This window comes from Vanrija pseudolonga, chromosome 5 (assembly GCF_020906515.1).
Source record: "Vanrija pseudolonga chromosome 5, complete sequence".
Taxonomy (NCBI): domain Eukaryota; kingdom Fungi; phylum Basidiomycota; class Tremellomycetes; order Trichosporonales; family Trichosporonaceae; genus Vanrija; species Vanrija pseudolonga.
The window spans coordinates 710,912-735,773 of NC_085853.1; the positions used below are offsets into that span (position 1 = coordinate 710,912).

The window sequence follows — 24,862 nt, forward strand, 5'->3', positions numbered from 1 at the left end:
CACAACCGCACTGGTAACAAGGTAATGCAGGTTATATCCAAAGAAATGCTATGGCAAAGTCACCAGGAGGTCCGATTCGTGTTCAGTTCGTGTGTATATACAACGGTCAAATTGTCATTGTCCATGATTGTGTTTAAAGAGGAATGCCGTGGGCACGGAGAAGTTTGGCCCAGCTGTAACCGTCAGCACGCTCACGACCAATGCACTCACTGCTCGCGCTTTTGACGCTCCTCGTCCAGCTGCTGCTTGAGGCGGCTATTCTCGAGCTGGTACTGGTTGCGCTGCGCCTTGGTCTCCTGCAGATCTTTGCGCATAGCTGCAGCCGCGAGGTCCGGTTGCGGCAGCGTCAGGTCATTGTACATGCTGTCCAGCTCCGTGTTGAAGGCCTGGAACTTGTTAGAGGCATGAACTAGGACCTCCTCACTCACCTTGTAGATCTCGTCCAGTTCCATCTCCCGCATACCCAAATGCTCGCGCACCAAGTCCTCGCGCTCCTTGGATCGCTGTATCTGCGATTCCCAGACGGCAGTGCTCGATGCGTGCTGGGATTCCGCCTCCGCGGCCTGTCGAGCCAGCATTCGAACACGTTCAGTGTCGGCAAGGGCCTCCTTGAGTCGCGTCTCAAGCTTGTCGCTCGTCTTCACAAGAGCTCGCACAACGTCTTCAGGGGACTGTTCTTTATCACCTTTGATGGGTGCACCAGGCGACACCACACTGGGGACATCCTCGTATGCGCCGAGCAAGTCGGCTTGACGCTACGCCTCGTCAGCGCCAAACCAAGCCAGATCAATCACTCACGCGAATGTTTCGGTTATGAGGCGACCGAGGAAGGCTCGGTGTGCGCGACACATCCCAATGGTTCTCCTTGGTCATCTTGTAGAGGCTCTTGGCGTCCACTCGGATTCGACGGGTCAAGATACGGGCATCGGCAACCTTTGCGTGTCAGCGGGGCCTTATCCAGCGCTCACCTTTTGTCGAACAGAATTGGCAGCTGTTGAGAGGTCTGCGTGGTCGCTCATGATGATATCGCAGTCCTCGGTGGCAGACCCAATAGTGTGAACCGTGGCGGCACTGGCGACACTTGCTACACTGACAGCCGACACTCGGCGGGAAGGTGTAAGCGTGCCTGTAGCACTCGACTGCCGACTGCCTCGAGGAGTTAGAGTGCTCGTCGAGACCTTTCTCGAAGAAACTCCTGGGAGTCTAGGTTCTGGTGTTTGTGTCGGCGTCCTTTCCCCCTCACGCCGGTGCATAGGCGAGTCGCTCGGGGAACGCTTGCGGGGTGTGAGGTGCTCGGCCATGTGTTGACGCTTCTGACCTGATGTCGACCGGAGCGAGGCATTCTCATCCCCGACAACCGACGATCGAGCACTTCCAGAAGTGATGCGGAGTCGGGGTGGTGCCCCAAGGCCAATCAATTTGCTGGGTGGGGCGTCGGTAAGGTCAACCTCTACCATAGGTGGCTGAGGAAGGGGTCTGCGAGCGGAACCCGGAAGATTTGGGAGCGGAGAAACAACACCGAGGGCCGGGTGCGCTTGACCAGGTTGAGGGAGCGGTGGTCGAGGAGACAGAGGTCGTTCGGTGACGGACGACCCTTGCCTCGACATGGCCGATGAGTCTGAAGCCAGGGCCAGTGGCGGGGGTAGCGGCGCAACGTAACCACCGGGACGAGGTGAGAGCGCATCCGGCTTGGCCGAGGACTTTGTGGGCGACTGAGGCAGAGAAGACAATGACGAATCGCGAGTGAGACTGGACTCGTCCCGTGCAAGCACCGAAGACGCAAGGGTAGGGACAGGAACTCGCGACGGGGTCCGTCGTACTGGGCTCCTGCGTGTGGGAGATTTGACTAACGTGGTCAGCGATCGCACACAGCCTCAACTCACTTGGTGACGTGTCCGAGTTGACCTTTTCTTCCATAGCAGCGATTCGGGCGGCGACTCGAGACGGCACAGCTGGGGAGGCCGAGCCAGGTCGGGGTCCATCCGACAACTTGCCATGCCCGTCGGAGCGTGACGCCGTAGACGGCGACCGCGCGCCGGCTCGCGAGGGTGACATGGGCGATCTTGGTGTCTGCGGCATGCTCCGTCCGTCCGAAGTGACAGACCGCTTGTCCGTTGACGTTCCTCTGGTCTCCGCCGTGGATGTCCGGCTGGTGACTGAGCGGCTCCGTTTGGTGCTCGTCGACCCAAACGCATCCCCACTGCTTGTATAACCTCCCCGCGACGAGGCAGTGCCACTCCCAAAGAGGTTGGTCGTCACAGCGTCCAAACTCCTTCCAAAGTTGTGCCTTCGACCAGCGGTAGACGGGGTGTTGGGTGCGGACGCGTTGGCGACAGTGACGGTTTCGTCGGGATGGAAGGCTTTGGAGCGGCATACTGGCAGTCAGCACACAAGTTATGTTCCGCTTCTTACTTCTACGTGCCACCTTCTCCACAATCTCGTCCAAGGGCACCATCGTCTCCTGTTCGTTCAGCCCAAGGTTGGGCAAGAGCCACGACAGGCGACAAATACCGCCGGCCAGAGGCTGTAGATGGAAAATGAGACTCGGATTCCCGCTGCTACCCATCGGCATGTCCTTGAATTGGCCATCTTCGTCGATGCGAATGAGAACCCGAGCCTGGTTATCAGTACGGGTATCATTAACCAGCCCACCTTGGTTTGTTCAGCCTCCCAACCCTCACGATCCCAGATGTTCGAGTACAGCTTAGCCACCGAGAAAGGCTCTTTGGCTGGGCCCAAGTCGACCTCTTCAGGAGACTCGAGGACCTGGGGGACAGCCTTGACTTGCGTCGGAAGGACCTTGGTCCGAGCAAGAGCCTGCGCTGCCCAAATGTTGTGCACGAATCGAAGCTTGTCTTTCCGTGTAGCCGACGGGTCGAACCCAACAGAGTAGGGAGGGTGAACGGTAGAATAGTGGCGGAAGGTTCGGCTCGCCCACTTGCCAAACTGGTCCATGGGGGGCTTTCCAAAGTCAATGTTGAAGTCTAAGCTGTCAGATACATTCGTTTATGAGCTCACTCACCTCCGTTTCCAACGTCTGTCACAACAACATTCAGAATATCGACAACACCGCGGAAGCTGAGGCTTTCCTTTTTGGAACCATCCTTCTCCTTCACGGCGACACCACCGCCAGACTTGACGAGTTTGGCGACGTCGTCGACGCCGGTAACCTTGGGTCCGCTAATAGAGCTTGACTGACGTTTGGTGATCATGATCTTGTCGTCAAAGAGGAACAATGTGCAAGGCAACGTTGCTGTACTGCTAGACTCCTTCCGTGGAGACATCAACGAGCTGGCAGTTATCGACGATCTGTTCGAGGACGCAACCGAGGCCGGGCGTGGACTTTTGGATCCACTGGTGGCGGTGTCCCCGCCAGGGGGAGAATCTTGCACATCGATGGCGTCAATAAAGTTGCGGTTGTTACTAAACAGGTTTGCCTTGATGTCAGCCTTTGCGACTTGTACACCACTCACGGGAAAGTTCTCGACGTTGCGCTGCAAGCAGTACATGACTGTGGCTCGCACAGTCTGCTCGTCGGCATCGCATCGAGCGATTCGGGACGCGATCTCGGTTGCCTCCTGCAGTTTGGCACGCTGAGTGTCAAGGGGAGACATGCACTTGATCATTTCTTGCCAGAGCAGCGTGTAACGAGGCACTCGCTGGACCGGCTCCATCAACAGTTCGCTCAGCCCAACGTTCTGCACGTTTGTGGTCTGGTACTTTGTATTCTAATCGTTAGTGGGACTCCCGTAGTCGTGCTCACCTCGATGAAGCTGACAAACGCAGGCTCCTTCTTGAACATCTCCTGGAACGTCTTTTGAGCTTCGTCCTGGTTACCAATGTATGTGCGATACGGGTCGATCGTTTTCAAGGTCTTGAGCTGCACTCTGTCAGCTCAGCCTATTGCTTGGAACCTACATGTCGCAAACAGACATCTCCAACTTGGGCCGCCGCATTCCCCAAGGCCCACACGGCTTCAAGATCGGCCAGAAACGACTGAGCGGCTGGCAGGATCACGTCGATGTTGCTGAACAGGGTCTTTGCTTCGTACATGGGCACAATGACAGAGTAGCCCTGCTTGGCAAAGTGTCGAAGCGGGTCGGCATAGCTCTGGAACATTAGTCACGCAAAGCGCATGGACTCACCATCTTCAACGCTTTGATGCGTGCCACGTAACTCCTCTCCGTCTTGATAAACTCGTCCAGGATCGCCGAGAGCCTCGTCTGCATCTCAGAGCTTTTCTCCACCGACCACTTTGAGGCAACAGCTCCGCCATTCTCGCTGCGCCTTGATGGTGTAGTAGGTGTGTTCTGGGAGTTGCGAAGAGCCGACTGAGGGGCAACGGCGTTTCCAAGATGTGAGAGGAGCGCTGTTGTTTCGGGGCCATTGCGCTCCACCACAACGTCGCACAGGAAGGCCCGCTTGGTGACCTTAAGGCCTGTTTCTCGATCAGTAGACCGGGTAGAGCTGTTGAGGTCGATGGCACTGGCTTTTGGAGGGAGAGGTGGAGGAGAGGGGGATCGCGCGGTGGGTCCCCTGCTCCTGGGCCGGAATGGAGACCCGGACACGATTGGGGCCATGTCACCGGGGCACAACGGTGCGGACGCTAGTGTCGATGTTTCAATGGATGTCAAGCACAAAGTGGTGCGATGCAAGTGATGGTTGGCAAAGTGTAGAGGTTGAAGGAGGAGTAAGGTTGGTGTGTGTGTGTATTGAATGTGACGGGGGGGCGGAGAGAGCGCACGACCGACCAAGGGGGAAGTTGATGGCTTTGTTTGGCTCACACATTGATTGCACAACGCAACGACGACGGCGGCAACCAGAGCCGCAGTCAGGTCAGGGCGGAAAGAAAATCAGGCTCGCTTAAAGCCCATTTGGATGGATAGGCACGCGACAAAGGAATTTGACTTTATTCGATTAGGCGTGCATTTGTAGACTGTGGGTGGTGCCTGACATGGCTGGGCGGCGGCCATGACGGAGTAAGTGATGCCATGTTCGTCGCCAGCGCAGTCAGTCGTCTCCAGTCGCCGGCCCGGCCGACGCCTTCACCCACAGCCTCGTCATTGTCACTGCAATCTTGAATCACTCTCACCTCGTTAGCATCGCACCCCCCCCATCACAGCATCGGCCACTCTCCCTCTAGCCGAGCCGCCTAGCCCCCCTTCCTTCCCCCCCTCTTGGTTCAGCATTGTCGACAATGCCATTAATTCAGTGCTAGGCAGCCTCCATCTCAACCACCGCTCCAGACCAAATGTCTATATCCCCTAATCGAACACAATCGTCGGCAGACGACACACCACGCCGTCGCAGAGACTCGGCAGGCAGTGACCCCGTCGATGACAACGCCAAGGCACCGGTGGAGCCTCAGGCTCTCCCTCATCCATCAGCCTGGTCCGCCAACATGTCTCGAAACGTAAAGCCGCCACCACTGTGGAGGCAGATGAGCGACCGGGGGTTCGTGGAAGATGAAGATGATCCAGAAGAGGGACCAAGTGACTACTGGCGGCGTCACTCTCCGACACTGGCACCAGACGATCATGGTCACCCGCTGGAGAGTCCGACGTGGCTTCGTTCCGGCGCGACTGCTCTCGAAACCATCGAGGCGGACGGCGACGACACCGATGCCGCAGAGTACTCGAAGAGGATAGAACAGGTCCTGTCTCTTGCCAATGACAGCCCAGTTGCCACACCAACAAAACTTCATTCATCCCACGGTGACACGGACGACGAGGGCTGGGGCGATTACCACCCTCCGCAGGGGCTAGGCTATGACGAGGCGGTCCGGGCAGTCTTGCAAGATGGTGACAAGGGAGAGGAAGAGTTTGGTGCATTCCACGCTTCTCCACCTGTGAGTCCTGCCTTGCTTGTTCACGACTAACGACCCAGCAGCTACCCTCGGGAAGCGCTCCATCGACACCGACTGGGTCTGTATTCGGTCTGGACAGAAGCCTGGTGCGAGGGAGCCCGAGTGGACCGTCACGATCATACCTCCGTGAGTAGCCCCGTGCATGCTCTCCCCTGCTAACTCTGTTCAGACCCTTCAGTGTCAAGGCTGCGTTCACAGCCGACAACTCTTCGCTTCCCTTCATCCTCCTCTTACCTGTCAGTGGCCTCTGCTGAGCAACAAATCAATCGGATCCCAAGCCAGTTTTCGCTGTCCCGCTCGGAATCCTTCTCAAACGCCTCGGCCTCTGGGCCATCTCGTCCTCTTGTCCCTGCACCGGTCCCCCACCCCGATATTGCAGATGGCATGAAGAACCAAGGACCGGCCTTCACCTTCCATCCGCTTCGGCATCTCTCGGCTCATCTATTCAATCGCACAAAGAATGGGTCCAAGTCTTCATCTGCCCCAGCCCCACCATCTACGGCTTCAGAAGATGGCCCAAGCACAGAGGGTGCATCCGAAGCTGGCTACGGGGTACCGACGGTGATGGACATCAATGGCATGGTCGCTGTTGGCACAGATGGGGGTTGGGTTGTCGTTTATGGCTTTGGACAAGAAGTCCGTTGCGTGGTCGGAAACGAGGCAATAGGTACGTGCTTGTGTGTTGCTCTTCCGCTAACGCCAGCTGCATCCTCTGGCCCCGTCACCGCTGTGACAATCTGCCCGGATCAGACGTTTATTGGCGTTGGCCATGCCAGTGGTAACATCTACTTGTACGACCTGGCCAACCCCTCCAAACCTGCTCGGACAGCTTTGGCCCTTAATCTCCGCTCAGTCCTTTCGGGACGAAAGGAAGGCCATCTTCAAGGCAGCCGAATCCTCCACATTGGCTTTGTCGGCAAGCGTCACACGTCCATTGTTACGGGCGACGAAGACGGTCGGGCTTTCTGGTTCAGTCTCGGCCGTGTCATGGGAGTCGACAGCACCGATGTTGTGCGCATGCTTGGGTCATACCCGGAACGAGAGCGACCCGATTCAACCAGCGCTGCGACCAACGCCGTGGCAGAGTCGCCGCGCGCTGATGCTCGCACTTCAGCACCGAGTTCACTTCGGTCACAGCCAGCAAAGCGGCCGACTACGTTGTTCGCCACGCTCCCACTACCTCTAGGCACCGCTGCGCACGCGACCGACGAGTTCCACTTCTCAGCCCTGCTCACCCCGGTCAAGCTTGTCGTTGTCGGCATGAAGCCTTCTGCCAAGACTTGGTTTAGGAAGATGCGCGACTCGGCTGGTGGGCCATACGGCGGATATGTCGCCAGTGCAGCATGGCTCAAGTCGGGCGAGGTTGCCTCAAGCGACCCCAACGCCAACCCATCGGATCCCGTGCTAGCTTACTCCTGGGGCACATCTCTGCGTTTCTTAAGGGTGCGCATTGCAACAACGACCGCAAACAAGAAGGCAGAGCCTGTCAAGACTCCCGAGTTTGTCGAGGGGCGACGATGGGAGGCTCCTAATCCCATTCAGTCGTTACACTGGTTTGATTCAGACGTACGTATGAAATCTTGAGCATCGCCTGACCCTCAGCATGTCCTCCTCCTCACGGCGTCCGAGATCATTCTTCTCAACGTTCGCTCATTGTCTCCCGTTGAGATCACACCCCTGCAGACAAAGCTCCTTACATCGCAAGACTTCTACTCTGGCTTGAGCGTGCGCAAAGGGACCATTGGCGCTGTGCCAAACTCTTTTGCCAGCAGCGTGCGAACCCATCGGAGCAAGCTCTTCTTGCTCACCAAAGCCAATGTCCAAGTTGGAACCTTGCAGCACTGGAATGACCGCGTCCTCACCAATGTCCACCGCGGTGATTTCCTGGCTGCCATCAATCTGGCACTTGCATACTACGAGGGCAGAGCACCGGGCAACACGATCAACCTGTCCGATGACCCGGAAGAGCGCCGCCAAGTGGTCGGCACTCGCGTCCGAGAGCTCATGCGGGCGTCATTGGAATGGGCGTTCTCAGAGGAGCGCATGCATGACGACACCCACTTTAGTGCCGATGGCCGAGGTGTGGATCTCACCGCGCTCTTTGAAGGCCTTGCAACCGCCTGCATCGATGCTTGCCTGGCAATGGATGACACAGCCTTCCTGTTCGACGAGACATACGAGCACTTTGCAAACGCGGGCATCCAGGGTATTTTCCTCACACGCCTGGAGGGGTACATCTTTGAGGGTCGCATCTCCGACGTCCCGCCATCGGCAGTCCAGGCGCTCATCAGGCTACACGACGACCGCGGCGAGTATGCACTGGCCGAGGCCGTCATCTGGCACATTGAGCCCAGCTCATTGGACATCAACCAAGCCGTCAACCTGTGCACAAAGCATAGACTATGGGATGCCCTCATCTATGTGTACACCTGTGCAATGGGAGACTACATTGCGCCGATTGTCAAGCTCATCACCATCGTCTGTGATATCCAACGCCACCGGGCGGAAAGGCCGAGCCTCGTTGGCGGAGAGGGCAGTGGCGGAGAGGACGAAGAACGACTTGCGCCCGACGCATACAAGCTGTACGCATACATCGCCAACGTTCTCTCTGGCCTCTGGTACCCGTCCGATGAGGTTATGCGCGACCCGGAAGCGACTCGGGCGCGGAACGATGCCTATGGGATGCTCTTTTCCGACTGCAACGTCTACTGGCCAGAGGGCTCTCACGAACTGGTTCTTACCGAGCAAGACGATGGTATCTACGGCGAGCCGCCATACCCATACCTCAGGCTTCTGCTTCGCTTTGACACCGAAGCATTCCTCCACGCAATGGACATTGCGTTTGAAGACCCGTACCTCAACGACCCGTCACGCGCAATCAACCGGCAGAGCATCATCAACCTCATGCTCGACGTTATGGACAGCGGTTTCCACTCCTGCGACGTCACCTTCCTGCACATCTTTGTTGCACGCAACCTCCCCAAGTACCCTCAATTCATCTTCATTCCGCCGTCAACATCACATCGCATCCTCGTCAGCCTGGCCGCGGATCCCGACCAGTCCACTCGCGAGGACAGGCAACTGGCAGCCGAGTACATGCTCTCTGCATACACCCCTCACGACTCGGAGGAAATGCTCGTCAGATTTGAGGAAGCAGGCTTCTTCCGCATCCTCCGCTCGGCGTACCGACGAGACCGCAAATGGGGTGCCCTCATTCAGTCTCTCCTGAAGGACCCCGAGACCGACTCCACTGTCTTCAGCAGCCTCGACGACATTGTGGCGGCCGCCAAAGCGAGCACCCGCATTGTGCCGTTCGATGTCACTCGAACTGTTTCTGAGGCGCTGCCCCAGCTGTTCAGCCACAGCATTCGCGAAACTGCTAGGTTCATTAATCGTTCGGTCCCCGCGCTCCACGAGACCGCCATCGCTGCTCTCAACGGGTCTGAGCACAAGCAGCTCGTGTACCTGCGCTGCCTCCTGGATCCCACGGCCGATGAAGGAGAAGTGGACGGGGTCGAGCCACCGAGCAAAGGAGCTTCCCAGGCCCATCTCGATGTCGGCGCACGGCACCAGTATCTCAAGCTGTTGACTGCTCACGAGCCGGCTGCCGTTGTGCCGTTCCTCGATCTGCGTGGACCCAAGTTCTTCGACCTGCCGCGGCTCGCAGAGGAGTTTGAGAGTGCTGGCCAACCCGAAGGCCAGCTGTGGGCGCTTGACAGGCAGGGTAAAACCTCGGAGGCCTTTGAGACTGTCACGTCGGTTTTGGCTGTGACGGGTTCCGACCTCGCGGAGGGCCTTGTCAAATCGGCAGAAGGCGACGTTGACGTTGCCCTCAAGACGTTATCTGGTGTGGCTCACATGGCCGTGCGCCTATGCCGCGAGCACTCTACAGAAGGAGCCCATGTCGAGGACATGTGGTTTGGCGTGCTGCACGCCATCACCGACCTTGTTCACCAGATGTCAGCTCTTAGCAAGCCTGACCCGACCTCAGGTACTCTGGCCCCTCTCAACACCACGGCTCTTGAGAATCTGCGGGGACTCGTGCAAGACACTCTCCAGGCCCTACTCTCGACGTCGTCTTCTACGACGCCGTCCTTTGCCAGTCTCTTCAAGCGTCTCGTCGAAGCTGCTCCTTCCGACTCGAAGCGCAAGAACAAGAAGGGCAAGAACAAGAAGAGTGACGGCACTCCTGGGGCGCGAGCCTACTCCGAGTTCCGAACCATCCTGTCCGGAATGCTCGACTCGTTCAAGGGCGACGCCGATGTTCTGGCACTCAGCACTCGTCTTGTCGATGCCGACGTCTATGACCTCTTGGAGGAGAAGGTCGCCAAGACCCAGGCGGGCTGGCGTTCCACGCAAACAGTGTGTTCAGTCTGCAACAAGGAGCTGTGGACATCGAAGGCGGATGGTACCCGGGCAGCAGACGACGACAAGGTTGCCATTCGGGCCGACGGCCGAGCCGTCCACTTGCGATGCGAGAGCCCGGCACCGGTTGTAGAGGAGCCATGACTGTCATAATCTAGTATGTACATAGACCCCGGAATATTCTATGAGTACGGGGAGGTCAAGATCGTCGGCGAGTTGGACTGCCTGGGATCTGGGCGTCCTCGAGTCGACCGCCATGATACGTGACCATGTCGTCTTGCTGCAGAAGCGCAAACGCCTGGCCGGCGGCGCCACCGCCGGGCCGACCAAAAACGAGCGACGCGTCGTTACCGTCGCCTCCGCCAACGTGCGTATCCGTGACCTCGACTCTCTGCGCAGCATACAGCTGCGCAGCATACAGTGACGCGTCGCCGTCCGCATCAGAAAAGTAGCTGTTGTCGAGGTATGCCTGCTGCGCGACGGGCTGGTGAACCGTCTCGCCGCCGGCCGAGCTGAACGTGTCGTCATTGTCGTCAAACGACTCGTCGTCGTCGATAAACTGGCCTGGGCCATCGTTGGTCGTCTGGATATCGCTGCCATAGCTCGTGTTGGCGACCGATTGGCGAGGGCGGCTGGAGCGCGCGGCCTCGGGCGGCGCCACGGGGCTCTCCTCGAACAGCCGCCGCCCGGGACCAAAGTCGCTAGGCAGGATAGAGTATCGCCCGAGCCCGGCGGGAGTCGGCATCCGCGGGCTCGGCTCGTAGTCATCGTAGCCGCGCGTAATCTCGTCGAGCAGGTCTCCAATCTCGTGTGCCTGCTCGACGACGGCAGCTGGCGGCTCTGCGGGCGGCTCTGGATCCAAGATGGTTGACGACGGCGCGGCTGCAGGCCCAGTGGAAAATGCAGAAGCCTTGGCTGGCGTCCCTGCGCTGAATATTGCCTGCGCCCGCGGCGGGAGGGACGGCAGCCGCCCAAAGTTCATCGTGACTGGAGGCGACATGCCAAAGTCGTCATCGTCGTCGTCGTCAAACCGCAGCGGCCCAGACGGGTTCGTCCTCGAGATCTTGGCGCTGAGCGGGGTATTGCTGAGGTCGATGAGCCGCGGCGTTGGGTGTCCCTTGGCCGAGAGGAAGCTTGTGCCGCTCCTGGTCGGCGTCCTCCGCCCTGTAGCAGCAGCACGGGGCGTCGACCCGCCGCCGGGTGGCTGGGGCTTGTACTGCAAGGACGGGACATCGGCGCGGTCGACGGTCCCTGTACTCGCGTTGAAGGTCGAGCTGTCGCTGCCAAGGTTTGGCAGTCTGTACCCGCTGGGCAGGGAAGGAGTCGGAAGGTCGCTGCTGGTGTCTTCCAGCCGGAGGCCGCCGAGCTGTCGGTCGACGCGTTCAAACGGACTGCCCATGCTCTCCTCCCAGCTAGCGTCGGGGTCGGCCGTCCGCGACGGCAGAGGCGTGCTCGAAGCTCCGGGTCCCGGCTCGAACATGAACGAGCCCTCGGCATGTGTCCTGTCATCGAGGTGGACGGTCGAGTCCTCGGCCCCGCGGCGCAACGTGAACGTGTGGTCGTCGTACTCTGTCGGCTGGGGCGACGACGCGTAGATCTCGGACTGGGATGTGCTTTGGGAAGGGTCCTCGCCGTGCGGGTGCGTCTGCACCTGTGCGGCCGCCTCGTAGAACCCTCTGTGAAAGTCGGCGGCCTCGCGCGTCGTCCGGCTCTCGAGCGAGAAGCGCTTGATTTCGGGCAAGATGCGCGCCGTGACGACCTGGTGGAAACGCGCGAAATTCGCGTCAATCTCCTGCAGGAGCAGCGTGTTGAGCTGGTCAATCTGCTCCATCTGAGACGTTATTGGCGTGCTAGGGCTGATACCGTCGACGGCGAAGAAGGGAGGCTGGAGGAGGGCGGGGTGAGTCGGGGCACCGCCGCCCGGATTGGATCCAGACATGGTGGGGGCGTGTGGAGTAGGGGATTGCTTTGTGCCGTGCTTAATGGGAGCGCGACGCGTCAAAGTGAGAGGTGCGATATCTATGTCGATGAGTGAAGTGTCTGTGCCCTCGACCGACTCGCGCCATCCACCAAGATGTTGTTGTTGTGGAGGTTGAGGGAGGGGCTCGTTCAAGTTTTACCACGTGGCAATCGGCCACCAAAAGGGTCTGTGCGGGAGCCTATCACTGATAGTGACACAAGACACGCAACCTCGTTCCTGACTCCACGTGGCTTTTCGCCCTGAAATCGCTACCAACCACCACATTCCGGTTGTTCGACAGCCACTCTGAGATCAATCTCGTGGTCATCATTGTCATCGATACATCTGGGCGGGCCACAACCACCACAAGCAGCAGCGCCTTGGATCACGCACCAAAGCAGACGACAGCATAACACAGCTGGAAGCCGAGTAACAACAATCTCAGCATCACACAGCCAGTGCACGCCACCCCACCATGATAGCACAGCCGACGCTCCCCTCGGTCGAGAGCGACACCTCAATCTGTCCGCATCTCCGGGCACTGGTCGAACGCCGCCGCGCCACCCCGCCGGCGCAGGTCAAGACCGAGCCTGGCGAGGGAGCCTCGTCCAACGGCACGCCGGCGACCGCCAGCCCGGCCAAGGACACATCGGCGCGCGCTCTCGCCGAGAAGCGCTTCTCCGAGGTCGTGCGGTGGGGCGCCTTGGACCAGGGTGCAAAACGGAAAAAGGTGAGCCAGCTGAGTGGCATTGTGGCGGTGGATCCAGCGCAAAGTGCTCTGCCCTCGCAAGTGGCGACGTCTGAGCTGCCCACGGTGCAGCCACCCACCCCCTGTTCCAGTCGCGGGCCCCTGCTGACACACCGCAGACCGCCCCTCCCGAGTGCCACGAGTGTGGATCGGTGCTCGCCCGTCCGTGGGCTTGCCTCACCTGCAACTTTATCGGTTGCGCCCCGGTTCACGCCTCGTCCTCGCGCAGCGTTCACCGCGACTGCATGCCGAACCACTTTGCACAGTCGACCCGATGCGAATTTGGTACGTGGGCGCTAGATGGGCCGCGTCGCCGTGTCCACTCGTCCACCCAATGCTGACAACCACAGCCGTCGACCCCATCACTGGCGCCATCTTCTGCTCAGAGTGCGATGACACTGTCTACTCGGACGCGTTCGAGGCGCTGTTCCGCACCGTCCGCATTCGGGTCGAGGAGGAGCACGACCAGTCACGTGAGGGCAGCCTGCTTGGTGGCGGACGCGGACGAGGCCGTGGCCACTGGAAGCCTTGGGACGGGGAGCCGCTCGGCGGCGACCTAGCGAGGGCCTCGTGTAGGGGTGAGTTTGTTGTGGCTGTCGGAGACCCCACTGACACTTTCAGGCCTCCGCCCGCTCCTCAATCTCTCGCAGACGTGCTTTCTCTCGTCCATCCTTCAGGCGCTCATCCACAACCCGCTACTCAAGGCCTACTTCCTCAGTGACAAGCACAACCGACATGTGTGTACCAACGGCTCGCGTGGCCTCGCTGTTGGCCGTCCGTTCATCGGGACGGAGACGCCGGGTGGCAGCAGCACACCAGCCGACCGAGAGAAGGGCTGCATGTGCTGCGAGATGGATCGCGCGTTCGAAGAGTTCCACAACGACGACACGAGCCCATTTGGGCCCGTCACCATGCTCTACTCCATGTGGCATGCCTCTGCCGAGTTGGAGGGGTATGGGCAGCAAGGTGAGCTAGGGTTTGTGGGCACCCAGCTGACTCTCAGACGCACATTCATTCTTCCTCGCCGCTTTGGACCAGATCCACGCCCATGCCAAGGGCCAGCTGTCGAGCTGCAACTGCATTGCGCGTGCGTATTGTGCCCCCAATAGAGCCCCTCTGACAGTGCAGACCAAACATTCGCCGGTTCGCTCGTGTCCACCGTCACCTGCTCGTCGTGCCAGACGACTTCGACTACGGTCGACCCGACCCTGGACATCCAGCTCGACTTCCCCCACGACTCGACAGCGTCATCCCTCACTCTCGGCACACTGCTGCGCCGCTTCTGTGCCGATGAGCGAATTGGCGGAGACCACGGCAAGGGGTACGACTGCAGCTCGTGCGGCGGTGGCCGCGGTGTCGTCGCCACCAGAAAGTTATCCATCAAGAAGCTCCCTCCCGTGCTGTCATTCCAGCTCAAAGTGAGTGCGACGTACTGGACCTAGCCTGACTCTCAGCGATTTGCCCACAACTCGACATCGAGCAAGGTCGAGACGCCCGTCAAGTTCCCTAGCCGCCTCGACATGCGTCCTTATGTTGAAGGGTCGTCCGGCACGGCGTCCAAGACGCCGTCGGTTGACGGAGATGCCCCAGAGGACGACCTCCCGTCCAGTCTGTACGCGTACGACCTATTCGCAGTTGTGACACACGAAGGCAAGCTTGACAATGGCCACTACTGGGCCGATGTGCGGAGCGGCGACGAGTGGTGGCATTGTGATGATGACAAGGGTGAGATGTGGCGCGCGAGGCAACCCTGACCATGCAGTCACCCCAACCACCCTCGCTCGGGCTCTTGGGCAGAAGGCATACATGCTCTTCTACGTTCGGCGATCGTTGGCCTACGGCCAGCCCATGTCGACGCTTCTCGCCGCGAACGCCGCAAACGCTGCTGCTGCCAACAGCAGTGCCAGCAAGACGGTCAACGGGAGTGCGAACGGCACTGCGTAGGTGTGTATCAGTTGTATCTTTGAGAGGCGCCCATGCCTTGGCATATTTCCCTCATACCCAGTTCTCACATTTTATTTCATACATATCCTGTGATGTGCATGTATGGAGGTGGTAGACCTACGGCCGCGCCGGCAGAGATGAACATGAGAGACAATTTTGGGGCGGCAGTGGCCGGTGCTTCCAAAGCGGAGGACTAAACATACAGAGGGTGAGGCAGCACTTTGGATGATAGTTCAAGAGGCTCCCGGTGAAGCAAGAGTCCTTGAAGACACAAAGATCGAAGATAACAGGTCATGCCCAAATTGAGTTTCCGGTAGAGAAGTCGAGGGTGGTTGTTGCGAGTGGGGCCCACTCGTCGTCCGGCGGGAGAAGGCCCGCAGGGAGGAAAATGTGGTGTTCGAGGGGATCGAGGTGCTCGGGTTGGCTGCCTGAAGGCTTCCCTTCGTACCGCGGCATCGGCCAGTCGAGTGGCGGAGTGAGGGGTGTTTCTGGAAGATGGCCGAGGTCTGGGTCGCGAGGTTCGTCCAAGACCGAAGGGATGAACTCGGTAGGGTCCCTCGCAGGATCTGTGTCCGCGAGCGGGACGCCATGGTTGAAAGGAGAGGGAAATGAACTGTGCTCCACCACCGCGCTAATAGGACTGAAGAAGCTCTCCTCTTCGGCAACAGGGGAGAGGATGTTGAAGGGGAGCGACGTGCGTGGGCGGAGGTGTGGTGTAGGAGCAAAGTCGAAAGGCTGATGGGTAAGCGCACGTGGCAATAACTCAGAACTCACGCTCTGGGGTGCAAGATTTTCTCGTTGGAATGAAGAAACTGTGAGCAAACGTCAGTAAATACTCATTGGCGACTAAGCGTCGACTCACGTTGCTCGAAAGTCACCACCGTCCCCGCTATCGAGACAGTCAGTTTCCGGCTCACATCTTTGTGGCACTTTTCGACCCACCTCGTCTTGGCCCCTCGGTCCCCTTCGTGGCGGTGGCGAGTTCGGACCACGATCGCAGGAATGTGTCCAAATTTCCAGTTGAAAGAGACCGGCGGAGCGTGGAGACGTCTGGCGATGACGGTGGCTCCGAGGTGCTTGACCGACGCCCTGCGATGGGCGGCGGGAGCACCCTACGGCTCCTGTCGATCACGGCGGACAATCGTGGGCCTGGAGTGAAGCGTGACGGGTGGGCCTTGGGAACCACGGTGCCGACAGGAACCTTGACGCTGTCCCAAGTGGTCAGTTGAAGCCAGAGGTTCTCGGGTATTCCGCAGCCGTCTTTGCTGTCCGGGTGAAGGCTGAGTGCAGGGGGGCCGATGCCCTCTTTGCCAGAGTTGGCAATAGTGGAGCCCGTAGCCGCGTCTGGATCGGTGGCGAGGAGCTCGTCAAGGAGGATGTCGTACCGCGAACTGGAGACAGTAGCCTGGTTGACGGCAGGAGAGGCGTACGCCGTTAATGGGTGAGGGTACTCCGCATTGTAGGCCGTGGGGACTCCGATCTGAGCGTCCGAGAACCGGGGCGTGTCGAGCGAGAACGGCTTGGTGGTGGGGAGGCTGTCGACTGGAATGGGAAAGTAGTTGCCGACAAAGGCACGGGATGGCGGCCAAGTGTTGTGAGATGAGGGCGTGAGGGGCGACTCGATAGGGGGGTGGTAAAAGGCGACGGGCGACTCGAGGGCACGACCTGGAACGTCAGTGCCGATCAAGCCTGCAGGCTCACCTGCTTCCGTCTCGGTCGGCACAAGACTGTCAACGCCCCCGCCAAACACTGGATTGATAGGCGACGTGGTTGCGCAACCATGCTGGGTGAGCCAGGCGTTCTCGGTCGGAGGGAAGGGACGAGGGGTCAAGTTGCTCGAGGCGGCTGGGGACGACGCATCGAGCTCCGAAACGGCTTCGGGCTTGCCACCCCGAACGACCTGGCTGGATGCAGATCTAGAGTTCCCGACTTCAGAGTTGGGAGGGGGGTGACCTCCCAGCGCCGCGGCCGCTCTTGCTGCTGGAGCCAAGTCAGCAAGTGTTGACGCCCAGTTTTACCATTCTTTCGCCTCGCCGACCCGCCACCACGCTTTCCTCGGCGACGCGCGCGGCGCTTGGGCAGTTCGGGTTCCTCGGGGCTCGCTGACGGCGGTCTCGCGACTTCTGTCGCTAAACTTGAGTGTGTTGGCTTCGAGTCTTGTGAAGCATCACGGTTCGACTGCCGCTTCGGGCGAGGTTGAACCGTCGACATGAGGGAAGGAAGGATGGCTGTGATGAATCCGAGTCGGGGAGAAGACGCGACAAAAGGCAGTCACTAGGGGCCAGAGTAGCACCTTGACAAGGGGTCACCTAGCTGGCTGAGGTGCTCCAAGGAGCGTGTCGCACAGAGGGTGATGTGACGGTGACAGTGGGTCCAAGGGATAGTCGAGCTTATGAGGAGGCGCCGTCAGTGTCGTCGCCCTGTCGTCTAGCAGTGAGGCGAGGCCTGTGCGGGGTGTGGTGTTGAATGAATCTAGACGTCCAGGACGGGATGTTGCGCCTCGTCTTCATATCACGGCGACGGTGCGACGGCAGAGGGAGGGGAGTGACAGACGGAGGGGAGTGACAGACGGAGGGGGAATGTCCGAAGACTGCTGTGAGCGGGCGGCGGGGCGACGTGCTCAAAAGGACCCATGAGCCGAGGGCGCAAGGGGTAGCGCCGCTGACAGGACAAGGGCAGGCGGGTCAGAGTCGACACGGACGAGGGTGTCGAGCGGCTGAGGACAAGATGGAGGACGATGACGGGTTCAAGCATTCTTGCGGAGCCGAGACGAACAGACCAAGCAGCGGCCGACGGATGTGATGAGAACGAGTCGGCTCGGCTCGTCTGTCACCACCACAACTGCGTAGCGCATGGTCGCAAGTGCCGTGCCGTGTGCCAGCGGCAGCGTGCGTCGTGCACCCCCTGTCGTGTGCTGGGCGTACACAACGCCCCTCGTAAAGGCATGGTTTCTTCGTCGTCTACCGGCCAAGGTGTGCTTGTTTGTAAACAACCCGTCCCACTCTACTCGATCTCGTGGGGAATTAAGGCCGTGGGCAAGTAGCCCTCTGGACGACCACCCGGTACGGGGCGTCGCCGGCCGTCCCATGTGGCGCCCTTAGTTGCTTCACATTGCGCATCAAAGGCCGACGCTGCTTCTTGATGAGGACAGGGGGGCGTCGGGGGCGTGGGACACGGTGAGGGGGGTCAGTGCGTGCGCCGGCCATGCGGGTGACGTCGAGGTGGTCAGTAGGTCGGGCGCTTGGACGTTTCGTCGTGATGGTTCGCGCCACGCCCGCCACGCCACATCCATCCCCGGTCCGATCGCGCCGATCCGCCTTCCCTCGTGACGCCTGCTACGCCAGCAGGCCGTAGCAGCGTCTCGACACCAAGTTCCCTTTCACTGGCCCAGCGCCCTTGACGGCGGGCGCTGGTGCGAAAAGCTGCCACTTGCCATGCGGAGGAGGTGCAGTGGTCTAGTGGGCACGAGTCAGAATGAGGCGCAGCCGAGCAGGCGCGAGGCGCGTAGCGCAACTAGCGGCGATGCCGAGATTGAGACTGCCGTCAGTCCCACTGCAGACTCTGTCAGTCTCTCTACGTCATAGATCTGATGGTGATCGTCAAGAACACCTCGCACTGCCTCGTAACTCAATCTCAGGTAGCCAGCCATCCGACATTCGGGACAGCGAACCGCGAGGAAGGAAGCGTGGTGTGCCACCGCACGCCACCCAAGTCGGGTGTTGTGTTGTGGTGGAGGAGGGGTCAACCAGCCGAAGCCGCGAAGGGAGGGATCTGCATCTGCGACGACGAATCGACAAGCGAGTCGTACATAGGGCGAACGAGCGAGCGCGCACCCTGATTTGATATTGGCCAGCATGACCGACTGCAGGAAGCACCGACCGACAGAGTGATGCGACTGGACCGGCGTGAGGGGTTGGCTCGCTGTTCGCTGACTGGTCAGTGCGGTCGAGTGTGTATCCCGACCGGCTTCATTTGCACTTTATGCTGTGCTGGGCTGGGCGTCACCGTCTGCCCCGTCTGTCCGCGGCAGTGGCCGCGCGCGCGCCTTGCCATCTTGTTCCCACTCTGCCGTTTGCCCAATTTACTCACTCCCTGAGCGCGGAAATAGAAGTGTGACGTAACTGGCGTCAAGCGACCACAGGAACAACACGCGGCACCCAACAGCAACGCAGACGAGACGACTGTCTGGACCATGCTGCGCTGCAAGCCGCGGTCACCGCCGTGGAAGCCCACCAAAGTACTTAAGGCGGTCATCGACGCCCCCTTCTCTCTGTAGCATCCTCACATCCCGCATCACCACTACAGCAAAAATGGGTTTCTTCAGCCACGACGACTACCAGGAGGTGGGTGGTGTCCCGTCCCGCTTCGCGCATCACTGACTCCTCAGCGCCAGCAGTACGAGCAGGTCTACGGCCAGGAGCAGCACCAGTCCTCGTTCAGTGAGTGGGCCGGTTCGACCCTCAGGCTACTGGCCACAACTGACACACGACAGCGCACGAGGCCATCGCCGGTGCCGCCTCGTTCGCCGCCATGCGCGCGTACGAGAAGCACGAGGCTGCCAACGGGTAAGTGGCGGAGAGCGAGAGCGCTGCCGGGAGTCTACACAGGCTGACCTCTGTCTCCAGCACCCCCGGCTCGTGGGCCCTCGGCAAGGAGCTCATCGCTGGCTTTGCCGGCGCCGAGGTCGACAAGCTCATCGAGACCAAGGGCCTCGACGCCATCGACCGCGAGCGTGCGCGCCACCAGGCCCAGGAGCAGGCCACGTACGCCCTCGCCCAGTCGCAGCAGTACGGCCAGCAGCAGTACCAGCAGCAGCCTTACGGCGGCAACCAGGGTGGCTACGGCGGCAACCAGGGTTATGGTGGCAACCAGGGCGGCTACGGCGGCCAGGGTGGCTACGACGAGCGCCGCGAGGAGCGTCGTGAGGAGCGCCGCGAGGAGAGGGAGGAGCGCCGTGAGGAGCGCCGCGAGGAGGGCCGCTGGTAATCGACAGACAGCAGCAGCACATTGACGACGACAAACAGGATATGATTGGCATGTAGGCATAGTAATGGCACTGAAGTGGAGCCCGAGGTGGCCGGAGCGATTGGTTCTTGCTGCCGTTCTTGACTCTGCTCACGAGATCGACTGAGCTCAAGAAAATCCTGACATGCGCATGGACAGTGGACTGATAATGCATAGTATATGGTACTGTACTGTGAACATCGCGACTAATTGGCCTTGTCGGTGCTCGCCGCCCCCGTGCGTGCGCGGTCCGCAGGCGTCGTGAATGTCTCGGCGAGAAGGAACGCTCCAAAGTTCTGATCAGACCAGTAGCTGCCGTGGGACGTGATCATGTCCAGGTAGCCGTTGACACTCGCAGAGGGGAGGGAGAAGTCGATACTGCCATGGGGGTTGAGGTCCGCAAAGCGCCTCTCGCCCTTCGACTCGATCTCGGCTGGGCCACCGGAGAGCTGCACGTCAGCCACACACTGCAGGGAACGACAGCGTCACATACCTCAATCTCGGTGGGCGCATCAATCGCCTCAACCTTTGGCTTCTTGTCCCCACTGCTAAAGTAGCTGGGGATATACTTGGACACATCTGGCAGTTGAGGGAGCTGAGGAAGAGCCGGCAGAGCCGGCAGAGACGGCATGGACGGCAGTGGCGGGAGGAAAGACCCAGCGACAGATGGGATGGGTAAAGGCGGACGCGTCTTGGCAACAGCCACGTCGACTGCCGCGTTCATGGCATAAGCCACTGGGTCGGTGGGGTAGAAGATATTGTAGAGGCTGATGTTAGCACTGGTCAAGAATCGGCAACTCACGAATCAACAGACAGGCACCCAAACTTGCCGGCTTGCGTTATCACTTCGTCTGGGCGAGAGTCTGCAGCGAATGGTTAGATTAGACTGATCAAGGACTTACGCCTTGTGTTCAATCGCCCGCCGCGGGGAATCAAGTGAGCCTGCTCCAACTGTAGGAATACGCTGAGTGGACTGCCCGCCAAAAACAAGTTTGACGTGTTGAAGAGGAAGCGGTCCTTGACCTCGTCACGATCGTCCTTGGGGACAAGAGACAGCCGGGGAACAGTAGTCGGCTGTGTCGACAGGATGTGGCCGGCGAGGGCTGAGCCAAGCTGGTTCGATCAGCGCCTCCGTCAACAGCAGTTACTCACCGAGTGTGCCACAATGTGGACCCTGCCGTACTTCTCAAAGCCTGGGTTACGGGCCATCCACAGCCTGTATGTCCGGTTTGCCTGGGCACAAACAGCTTCAATCATCTGCTGGCGGTGGTGCGACATGAACAGCGGGATGTCGAGCAGCACCGAGTTGGTGACATCGCGGACATACGGGATCGACGACTTGATCGTGATGTCGGCGATGGTGAAGACGTTGTCGCGCTCAGACTCGACACCATCACCCGTGTCGCTGCTGTTGAGGTTGAGGTTGGCCCTCCACTGGACAGGGAGGACCTGGAAGCGACCATCGCGCATGACCGACGCGATTGCTGGGTCGCCGGACTGCTTGCGCAGGACCCGGCGGAGCTGGTTGCTTGCATAGATAAAGTTGAACCCCTCGTACTCCTTCGCGAGATCTTGGCCAATGCCGTGGATAAGAAGAATCAGATCGGTGCAGGGCTTGTCGTCGTTGCTCGCGTGGATCACTGGAGCAGCTTGCTCTTCAAAGGCCTTGCGCTTCCCTTCCCAGTCCTTCTTGACCTTGTTAAGGACATCCTGGATGCCTTCGTTGGCGGCGGCGCTGTTATCGCGGGACGCCTTGCGCTGGCTGTCCTTGCTGCTCGACGGCTTGGCACCCTTGGCCTCGGTCTTGGACTTGGTGTCGTCCTTGGGTTCCTTGGGAGTCGCTGCACCAGAGCTTGGCTGCGACGTAGCCTTATCGCTCTTGTCACCCGACTTTGCGGCCTCCTTGGCCGCCAATGCAGCCGTGTAGCCACGGTGGAAGTACACACCCCCAGGCCTGGCGCCAACAGACGACCACAGCTGACGCGAAAGGTAGTTGAACGTTCCCGAGCTGATCAACGTTTAGCTCGCTCAGCACCTTTGTCACTCACGCAATGACTCGGCACTTGTTCTCGTCCTCGAAGATGACGCCTAGACCACTACCGAAACGGGCTGGAAGCTTGTGCATGAGCTTCTCTTCTCCCGAGGCGCCGACGGCAAGAGCAGTCGCCAGCTCTTCCTTGTACGACGGCTGCCAGGGCTTGATCTCTCTGCGCGTGTCAGCATGCTACTGCTACCAGTGGCACATACTGGAATCCCTTCTCGAGCTCGGCAGCGAGGTCCCAAGTACAGGGGCGCGCTCCATCACCGACAAACCAGGTGCCCCTGATGACGGGGATGCGGGGCCCATACTGTCTCCAGTAGACTGGGTGGAGCGAGAGTGTCGACAAGCTGACCTCGAAGAGCGAGTCCTTGACGTCAGCTGAAGGTCGCAGTCCAACAACGCACCTGGCTGACAGGAACACCTTCCACAACGTCAAACTTGGAGTGGTCCAAGTACGCCTTCTCGATGACGGCCTGGTACGCGTCGAGGCGTTCCTTGGAGACGTCTTTGGTCGATGCGGCTTTTGAGGCAGCCTTCTTCGCGTCGTCAGTCTTGCCGCCCTTCTCGGCCTTCTTTGCCACCGCGTCTTTCGTGTCCTTGACGTCTTTTGGTTCCTTGACTTCCTTGGCCTTGGTCTCCTTGCTCTTCTGGCTCCATTCGCCGTCGCAGACACCCCAAGCGTCCAGCGCCTTTCTTTTGAGCGACTGCGGATAATCTTGCCACGCTGCCTCGATGCGGTCGTTCTCGAGCGGCGAGAACGGCTTGTACGCCGTCTCGACGGTGGCGATCGGCTCGGTCGGCAGGTCGAGTTGTTTGGTCCCGGTATGCAGCCAGCGGTAGTCGAGCGGCGGCGGACTGATGCGCGTCGCGATCGAGGTCGAAGGGGGGTCCGCCTCTGCTGCTGCTGCTGCTGCTGGCTCGACTGTCATGTCAACTGTAGCCTGCTGGTGTGAATGGTGCAGTGGCGAGAAAGATGGCGTTGCAAGAACGCGCCGGAGGTCCTGGTGTCCCGGGAGCTTCTGCCGCGAGATTCGGCTGGTGTGATGCGACGAGGCCAGGGGCAAGCGTCTGGGGGCGACAGTCGGGCGCTGGGAAGCCAGTGCGGCCGGTAATGAAGGCAAGCGGAGGGTCAACGAGCCTGATATTCTTTGATGAGCGATTGCCAGCATGGAGAGAGATGTAAAGCAGCTAGATCCATTTTTCTTTGCGTCCTAAAGTCGTGACGCGACAACATTGAGATTCAAGACGTGTCGTCGGCTGCTGACATTTGCCGTTGACGTCACAATCGTACCAATCAGAAATCGTCAACAAAGGGCATTCACCGCAGGCGGCTACCGGCTGCCGAGGGTGTCCCTCTCGGTGGCCGTCGGCGCGGGTGGCCACGTTCACGTTGACCTCTTGATAATCACATACATATGTTACAGAATCATTGCGTGTCTTCTATCATCGGTGGCGGCCCCCGCCACGGCGGCGCGATCCCCCAAACCCGGGGGTAGGCATGAAACCCTTGCCGCGGACACCTCCAAAGTCACCCTCGCCAGATGGGCCTCCAGGGTGGAGAGCAAAGTGCTTGTCCGAGTACTGCGGCCAGTCAGCATATCAACAATGGTCTGAACTCACGTCCACCAGGGCTTCCAGCTGGCCAAGCAGAGTTGTCAGGTAGGTGGTGAGCTGCGCGTCGTTGTACTCCTACGGCAAAGTCAGTTCGACAGCGCCTCTGTCAGCCACTGGGCACGTACCGTCTTCAGCTCCTCCTTAAACTGCTCTGCATCCATGACAGGGAGGGTGGCGACCAGCGACGAGATCTGGCGCAGAATGCTGTGGTCGACTGTCGCCGTTCCTGCCGGTTGTGAGCAACGAGTCTAGCGGCCACCTCAGACCCGACGCACCATTCAGGACGCCCGAGATGTACTGTACAATGACAGCAACACGCTCCTGGAGCATGGCAATGGCATTGCGTTGCGTCGTCAGGGTTGCAATCTCTGGGCCTTGTCAGATAGTTCTCTGGGGAGAAGGAAGTTAAGCTACTCACGGCCCGTTGGGTCGGTGTCTCCGCCGCTCTCCTTGGCCACGCCATCGACCGCAATGCGCTCCGCCTCGCCAGTCTCGATTCCATAGTCAACCTGCACAAACTTGCCCTCGCGCTCGCTCTCTCCGCCGTCGCCGAGGGACTCGAAGACGGTGAAGGGAAGCTGCTTGGTGCCTTGGGGAATGGCTGGGTTGAAGATGACCAGCGCCGCCGGTGACGGCTCAATGATGTTGGCAAGCTGGTTGTCAGCTCCCCGCTCCTTCTGTAATCCCTCACCTGATTGTGGATATGGACGTCTTGAGGTGTCGGCGCGACGCCAACGGTGTACCAGCCCACGATCGACTGAGTGGGGAAGACCTGGTTGACTGATCTCGTCAGCCCAGTGAGAGCAGCACGGCACTTACACTGATCCTTGCGCATAGCGAGGAACTCCTCGTCGACCTTGGGAGTGCCGCCGTCCGAGTCGAGGGTGTAGATGAGCTCGAACGAGTTGACGACCGAGACCTCGCGGCCGGTCTGCGAACCGAGCAGTGCGCCAATGACTGCTGTCAGCCGCGCGCGCGCAGCGGGAAAACTCACGCTTCAGGGACGAATCGCTTGACGTGATCGTCGAGCGCGTGTAGTGGTCCGAGATGTTGAGAATGGCGAGCGGGTGACTGGGTGTCCGTCAGCAGCGAAGGAAGACACGAGCGTACAGGTTGACAGAGAGGCCAGACGAGGTCGCCGAGGCGACCACGACAGAAGGCTGGGAGGGTTCGGCGTCCATGATGCGTGTGGCTACTATGGCCGCGTGAATCGAGGAGATGGGTGTATGCAAATGCAGGGAGAGGATGGTGATGTTGTGTGGTTGTTGGTTGTCGAGTGAGTGAGTGGACGACCAAGTGCAAGTGACGCGAGCGTTGTGG

The 24,862-nt window shown here is 59.8% G+C and overlaps 7 protein-coding genes across 8 annotated transcripts; 3 read left to right on the forward strand and 4 right to left on the reverse strand.

Moving 5' to 3' along the window:
- Nucleotides 1-133: 133 nt before the first annotated feature.
- gef2_1 (Rho guanine nucleotide exchange factor gef2) lies at nt 134-4,674 on the reverse strand (the record flags this gene model as incomplete). 2 transcript variants are annotated; one of them, XM_062773482.1, is made up of 13 exons in its annotated part: nt 4,146-4,674; nt 3,919-4,110; nt 3,764-3,880; nt 3,474-3,728; nt 3,023-3,437; nt 2,653-2,984; nt 2,413-2,617; nt 1,884-2,375; nt 969-1,819; nt 799-933; nt 429-755; nt 211-386; nt 134-173 (listed from the first exon to the last, which is right to left on the reverse strand). In XM_062773482.1, the coding sequence occupies exons 1-13, from the start codon at nt 4,578-4,580 to the stop codon at nt 134-136; spliced, it is 3,972 nt and encodes a 1,323-aa protein (XP_062629466.1). In that variant the 5' UTR covers nt 4,581-4,674. The 2 variants fall into 2 exon arrangements, with proteins under 2 accessions (XP_062629466.1, XP_062629467.1); XM_062773483.1 differs by having other exon boundaries at nt 3,023-3,728.
- Nucleotides 4,675-5,109: 435 nt separating this feature from the next.
- On the forward strand, nt 5,110-10,436 carry Vps8 (Vacuolar protein sorting-associated protein 8). The gene is made up of 5 exons (XM_062773484.1): nt 5,110-5,848; nt 5,890-5,992; nt 6,036-6,533; nt 6,570-7,432; nt 7,469-10,436. Exons 1-5 carry the CDS (start codon nt 5,252-5,254, stop codon nt 10,373-10,375), a joined length of 4,968 nt encoding a protein of 1,655 aa, XP_062629468.1. The 5' UTR covers nt 5,110-5,251; the 3' UTR covers nt 10,376-10,436.
- On the reverse strand, nt 10,431-12,170 carry ask1 (DASH complex subunit ask1; the record flags this gene model as incomplete). Its single annotated transcript, XM_062773485.1, has 1 exon — nt 10,431-12,170. One exon carries the CDS (start codon nt 12,168-12,170, stop codon nt 10,431-10,433), a length of 1,740 nt encoding a protein of 579 aa, XP_062629469.1.
- Nucleotides 12,171-12,529: 359 nt separating this feature from the next.
- On the forward strand, nt 12,530-14,998 carry USP22 (Ubiquitin carboxyl-terminal hydrolase 22). The gene is made up of 8 exons (XM_062773486.1): nt 12,530-12,921; nt 13,059-13,224; nt 13,290-13,517; nt 13,561-13,905; nt 13,943-14,026; nt 14,068-14,357; nt 14,394-14,664; nt 14,702-14,998. Exons 1-8 carry the CDS (start codon nt 12,667-12,669, stop codon nt 14,881-14,883), a joined length of 1,821 nt encoding a protein of 606 aa, XP_062629470.1. The 5' UTR covers nt 12,530-12,666; the 3' UTR covers nt 14,884-14,998.
- A 176-nt stretch (nt 14,999-15,174) lies between these two features.
- Nucleotides 15,175-16,743, reverse strand: LOC62_05G006969 (uncharacterized protein; the record flags this gene model as incomplete). The annotated part of the gene is given in 5 exon segments (XM_062773487.1): nt 15,175-15,618; nt 15,658-15,695; nt 15,826-16,548; nt 16,585-16,728; nt 16,740-16,743. 5 exon segments carry the CDS (start codon nt 16,741-16,743, stop codon nt 15,175-15,177), a joined length of 1,353 nt encoding a protein of 450 aa, XP_062629471.1.
- A 2,420-nt stretch (nt 16,744-19,163) lies between these two features.
- On the forward strand, nt 19,164-19,956 carry LOC62_05G006970 (uncharacterized protein). The gene is made up of 4 exons (XM_062773488.1): nt 19,164-19,226; nt 19,271-19,322; nt 19,376-19,448; nt 19,509-19,956. Exons 1-4 carry the CDS (start codon nt 19,194-19,196, stop codon nt 19,867-19,869), a joined length of 519 nt encoding a protein of 172 aa, XP_062629472.1. The 5' UTR covers nt 19,164-19,193; the 3' UTR covers nt 19,870-19,956.
- Nucleotides 19,957-20,088: 132 nt separating this feature from the next.
- SPCC1020.13c (putative phospholipasec) lies at nt 20,089-24,810 on the reverse strand. The gene is made up of 17 exons (XM_062773489.1): nt 24,653-24,810; nt 24,537-24,613; nt 24,362-24,499; nt 24,234-24,322; nt 23,961-24,195; nt 23,818-23,910; nt 23,668-23,768; nt 23,549-23,617; nt 23,415-23,509; nt 22,333-22,783; nt 22,135-22,295; nt 21,936-22,094; nt 21,040-21,895; nt 20,790-21,000; nt 20,690-20,750; nt 20,381-20,654; nt 20,089-20,336 (listed from the first exon to the last, which is right to left on the reverse strand). Exons 1-17 carry the CDS (start codon nt 24,721-24,723, stop codon nt 20,094-20,096), a joined length of 3,384 nt encoding a protein of 1,127 aa, XP_062629473.1. The 5' UTR covers nt 24,724-24,810; the 3' UTR covers nt 20,089-20,093.
- Between the last annotated feature and the right edge of the window lie 52 nt (nt 24,811-24,862).

Bases quoted from the DNA above. Each gene is read 5' to 3' on its own strand.
- SPCC1020.13c (XM_062773489.1), bottom strand. From the start codon at position 24,723: ATGGACGCCGAACCCTCCCAGCCTTCTGTCGTGGTCGCCTCGGCGACC. The intron at 22,296-22,332 runs GTGCGTTGTTGG...GCTGACGTCAAG, and splicing joins AAGGTGTTCCTGTCAGCCAG to GACTCGCTCTTCGAGGTCAG. The intron at 20,751-20,789 runs GTAAGTCCTTGA...CATTCGCTGCAG, and splicing joins CGGGCGATTGAACACAAGGC to ACTCTCGCCCAGACGAAGTG.
- USP22 (XM_062773486.1), top strand. From the start codon at position 12,667: ATGATAGCACAGCCGACGCTCCCCTCGGTCGAGAGCGACACCTCAATC. The intron at 13,906-13,942 runs GTGAGCTAGGGT...GCTGACTCTCAG, and splicing joins GGAGGGGTATGGGCAGCAAG to ACGCACATTCATTCTTCCTC. The intron at 14,027-14,067 runs GTGCGTATTGTG...CTGACAGTGCAG, and splicing joins GAGCTGCAACTGCATTGCGC to ACCAAACATTCGCCGGTTCG.
- Vps8 (XM_062773484.1), top strand. From the start codon at position 5,252: ATGTCTATATCCCCTAATCGAACACAATCGTCGGCAGACGACACACCA. The intron at 5,993-6,035 runs GTGAGTAGCCCC...AACTCTGTTCAG, and splicing joins ACCGTCACGATCATACCTCC to ACCCTTCAGTGTCAAGGCTG. The intron at 6,534-6,569 runs GTACGTGCTTGT...CGCTAACGCCAG, and splicing joins GGTCGGAAACGAGGCAATAG to CTGCATCCTCTGGCCCCGTC.
- LOC62_05G006970 (XM_062773488.1), top strand. From the start codon at position 19,194: ATGGGTTTCTTCAGCCACGACGACTACCAGGAG. The intron at 19,227-19,270 runs GTGGGTGGTGTC...CTGACTCCTCAG, and splicing joins GCCACGACGACTACCAGGAG to CGCCAGCAGTACGAGCAGGT. The intron at 19,449-19,508 runs GTAAGTGGCGGA...CTCTGTCTCCAG, and splicing joins AAGCACGAGGCTGCCAACGG to CACCCCCGGCTCGTGGGCCC.